This window comes from Canis aureus, chromosome 5, assembly GCF_053574225.1.
Source record: "Canis aureus isolate CA01 chromosome 5, VMU_Caureus_v.1.0, whole genome shotgun sequence".
In the NCBI taxonomy this organism is placed as follows: Eukaryota; Metazoa; Chordata; class Mammalia; order Carnivora; family Canidae; genus Canis; species Canis aureus.
This window is the reverse complement of record NC_135615.1, coordinates 41,533,812-41,537,985: the sequence shown is the minus strand read 5'-3', so window position 1 is coordinate 41,537,985 and position 4,174 is coordinate 41,533,812. Positions and strand designations below refer to the sequence as shown.

General features: G+C 55.0%; 1 protein-coding gene across 1 annotated transcript; it reads right to left on the bottom strand.

Moving 5' to 3' along the window:
- Positions 1-2,546: 2,546 nt before the first annotated feature.
- On the bottom strand, positions 2,547-3,880 carry POU4F3 (POU class 4 homeobox 3). Its single transcript, XM_077897721.1, has 2 exons — positions 3,761-3,880; positions 2,547-3,443 (listed from the first exon to the last, which is right to left on the bottom strand). The coding sequence occupies exons 1-2, from the start codon at positions 3,878-3,880 to the stop codon at positions 2,547-2,549; spliced, it is 1,017 nt and encodes a 338-aa protein (XP_077753847.1).
- Between the last annotated feature and the right edge of the window lie 294 nt (positions 3,881-4,174).

Sequence of the window (4,174 nt, the reverse complement as noted above, 5' to 3'; positions counted from 1 at the left end):
GCCCGCAAAGGCGCGTCTGTCTGGAGCGCTACACTTCGGCGCGGGACGCTCACGGCCGCCTCCTCTGCAGCCCGGCTGGGCTCCGGCCCTGTGTTTTATACCACTATAGGCAATTAATATTGCATCAGCCGTATTTTAAATTTTCAAAACCCACAATATAATGTAATGGCATAAGGGCATTTATTATTAAAGGACACCCGATGGAGAAGGAGGTGGAGGCATCGCTGGGGCTGTTACGCCAGGCGGAGGGCGAGGGGCTGAGGCTCAGGAGCTGGGGGCGATCCCCAGGTTTGCTAGTGCAGCAGAGGGGGAGCACCGCGCTCAGGGGAGACCCACTCTGCTCCGAATTCCAGGGCGGAGGTAATGACCCAGTGCTCTTTGAAGACAAAGAGGGGAAATGTGCTGATGACTCCTGGACTTAGAACATTAATTTTTAAGTCATAAAGGTGTTTCTGCAGCTCGCAAATAAAAAGGTTTCTTCTCCCCCCACCCTTTTAAAGGGAGTGAGAGAGAAGGGAACAGCCATATGTTGAGAACCTACTATGCGCAAGGCACTATACTAGAAATCTTTGCAGCAGATATATCATTTAGAACTCCACAGAGAAGACAAGATAGATCATAGGGTGGTAGGTTCGTGGGTGACAGTTTTAAATGAGTTTCTGAAGTGACCCCAAGGAGTCTCAAAGCACTCTGTCCCAGCGAAGAACACTTTCCTCCCTCTCTGCATCTATCCACTCACTTCCTAGCCAGTCATTTGAATCTTCTGAAATAATGTGTCATCTTAAGCACCAAGCACTAAAATAAACAAATTTATTTGCCTAAAATAAACAAATTTATTTAATCCTAAGAATAACCTTGTGGGGTAGATATTCACCTCTTCATCCTTCAGACAAGCAATCGAGGCTTAGAAAAGGTAAGAAATTAGCTTCAGGATCATTCAGCCACTGAGTGGAAGTACTGGGGGCTTCTACTCCCATCAGTCAGGCCTCAAAGTTTGCCACGGGTCTGAATCAAGTTGAGCGAACAGAGGCTGGTAGATTCGAATGCAGGGAAGTGTGGAAGCAAGTGCCTTGTAACCCTGAGGTCGGGAGTCTTCCAGGTCTCCCTAGGCGAGATCAGAGTGAGAAGGTGAGGCTGAGTATGAAGAGGAGAGGAGATGGGCAGAGAATGGCCTGCTAGAAGTGAGAACCCAACCCTTATGGGTTCTCACGTTTAAATCCTTTCCAAGACTAGCACTCCTTAACCTCTGAGAAAGAAAAGCACTGCGATTCGGGTTGAAAAATAAAGTATTTATTTTAGAAGTTAATTCAAGGGGTAAAGAGAGAAGAAAACTTAATATTTTATTTGTATCTATTTGGAGAACAAAACCAAAGGTCACACAGCAACACTCAAATTACATGAAGCAACGAAAGATAAAATGTGATGGGGCCAGCGGGACATGGGTGAGAAGGGTCCAGGCCAGCAGTCTGGCTCCTCTTTCCGCCCAAAACCATAATTGAACCTCCACCAGGAGACACCCATATGAGGGCATAATAGGAAATAACAGTGCTAACAGCAAGAATAAAATCGCAATGAGGTTAGACGTGTTGGAAGGACTTGCATATGATTCAGAGAAGTTACAATTATGTTGAAAAGCCATCCCTATGCTGCGCTGGGAATCTGGCTGGAGCAGCGAGCTGGGGTCAGACGGTCCTCAGTCTGTCCAGAGCACTACCGATCCCCGCTGGCTCTCCAGCAGGCAGTAATTACCCCCTCAAACACCATCAGATCGGGGAGGATGAGCCAGAGCAGTTGACAGCTGCTGCTTGCAACCAGCTACGCCATCCCGGCGTTTTCGGTCGCCGAAAGGGCCCAATTTTCTGAAGCCCGACTTACCGCAGAGAACAGCCAGGACCTCAAAACTCCACGCACACTTTCCCTGAACCTAATCCATGCTACGTTAGAGAATTTACAGCAAACCAAAGGATGAGATGGCTAAAATTTTGGAGGGGGAAAGGAGTATAAGGCTATCCTTTGGAAACATACATGTATTTTATATACTCTAAATAAATCTCCAGTACATGTTTGTGCCCCAGTTAGACTTCGTATTATTATCTATCACTGCCTTCCCATCCCTTCACCCTTTGTCTAATCGCGCTTAGCGAAGTGGCGCCTGCACCTCGGAGTCGTGCGGTCGGGCCAATTCGCTCTCGCCAGCGTTTGGGCTCCTGCCCTGAGGTCGCGCAGCGCAGCGCAGCGCGCGAGGGCGATTTTCAGCACCACGGACAGCGCCGGTCCCTCCAGGCCTGCCCTTCGTGATTTTTTTTTTTTTTTTTTTTTTTTTTTCCTCAGCGCCGTGACTTTTCTGGTGGGAACAGAAAGGAAAGAAGAGAAAGAGAAGGCCGGGAGGCAACCAGGTGGGAGAAAGGGGAAGGTCTGTGGCTTGGGGGGGAGAGAGCCTGACCTGCCAGGAAACGTCTTGGAGTCCCCCACAACCGCTCCCCCCCACTCCGGGGGTGGGGTGTACACTCAGCTCTCCGGGCCCCGGACGCTGCGCCCCGCCGCAGTCAGTGGACAGCCGAGTACTTCATTCGTTTCTGTTTCTGTCTCTGGTTGCAAAACCAGACCCTCACTACGTTCTTTTTGAGGTCCAGTTTCTCAGCGATGGCCGCGATCTTCTCGGAGGAGGGCCGCGGCTGGATGGCGAAGTAGGCTTCCAGGGAGCGCTTCTCGGGCGCCGCGATGGACGTGCGTTTGCGCTTCCGCTCACTGCCGTTGAAGAGCTCCGGCTTGCTGTTCTTCTCTCGGTAGGCGGCCTCGGCTTCCTCCAGCCAGGCCTGGAGCACCGGCTTGAGCGCGATCATGTTGTTGTGTGAGAGAGTGAGAGACTCGAACCTGCAAATGGTGCTCTGGCTGAGCGAGCCTACGCCGGGGATCTTGAGGTTGGCTAGAGCCGCGCCCACGTCCGCCTGGGTCACCCCCAGCTTGATGCGCCGCTGCTTGAAGCGCTCGGCGAAGGCCTCGAGCTCTCGCGGGTCCGACTCCACGTCGCTGAGGCACGCGGGCATGGCGCTGTGAGGCGCCACGGCATGTGGGTGACTCATGCCCATGGCCTGGTGCAGGTGGCCCATGGCGCCCAGGTGGTGCGGGTGGATCTGCGCCGGCATCACCGAGTGCTCCGGGGCGCCCAAACCGCTCACGCTCAGCGTGGGAGAGATGTGCTCCAGCAGGTCGCCTTCGAGGCCCTGGTGCACGGCGTGGTGCGGGTGCGAGGTGAGCGCGGCCGGGTGGGAAATGGGCACGGTGGACGAAGTGGACGTGCAGGGCACGCTGCTCATGGTATGGTAGGTGGCGTCGGGCTTGAACGGATGGTTCTTGCCGTGGGAGACGATATCCACCGCCGCCAGAGCTTCGGCGCGTGCCAGCAGGCTCTCATCAAAGCTTCCAAATATATTACCCTGCAGCTGCAAGCGAGAAGGCGCACAGCACGGTCAGTGGGGAATACTGTCAACTCAGGATTAAAACACATTTTCAAGCAACCGAGATGCCTCTCCTCAAAGCTCAGGTCATAAAAATTAATACGGAGACAGAGGCTCTGCTGGAACAGACGTGTGGATCAGAGAGACATGAATGAGAGAGAGCGCGCGCCGGGAGAGAGCGCGGGGGAGACAGGGAGAGGGGTTCAGACAGCGGCGATTGTTCTGGGCGACATGAAAAAAACATGAAGCTAGTGCCTGTCAAAAAATGTGCCTTAGAGCGGTAATTATGCTCCACTACGTACCTGCGGGGCTGGGAGACAGACTCGGCGCATGGCCTCGGAACCGGAGTGCAGGCTGGAGAATTTGGGTTCTTGAAGCACCGGGTGCATGCCGAAAGGCTGCTTGGCGTTCATGGCCATCATCTTCGCGCGCCTGGCAGGGAGGCAGCGAGGGACATGGATCAGGCTCGTCTCGCTAGCTCGCCGCGCTCCAAGTGAGCGCCGCTCAGCGCCCGCGCTCCCCTCGCCCTCTCGCTCGCTGCCTCCCCTCTCCCCCACCTGCTCCTTCACTCATCTTACAAGCAGCCTGCCAGGAAGGGCCCGGGCGCGCGCAGGCGTGCTCACGCGCCCGGGACTCGCAGGGGCGGCCCGGGAGGCGAGGCCAGCAGCCGCTCTAGGCGCGCCTCCGTGCGCCCGCCGCCCGCCGCCCGCCACGGC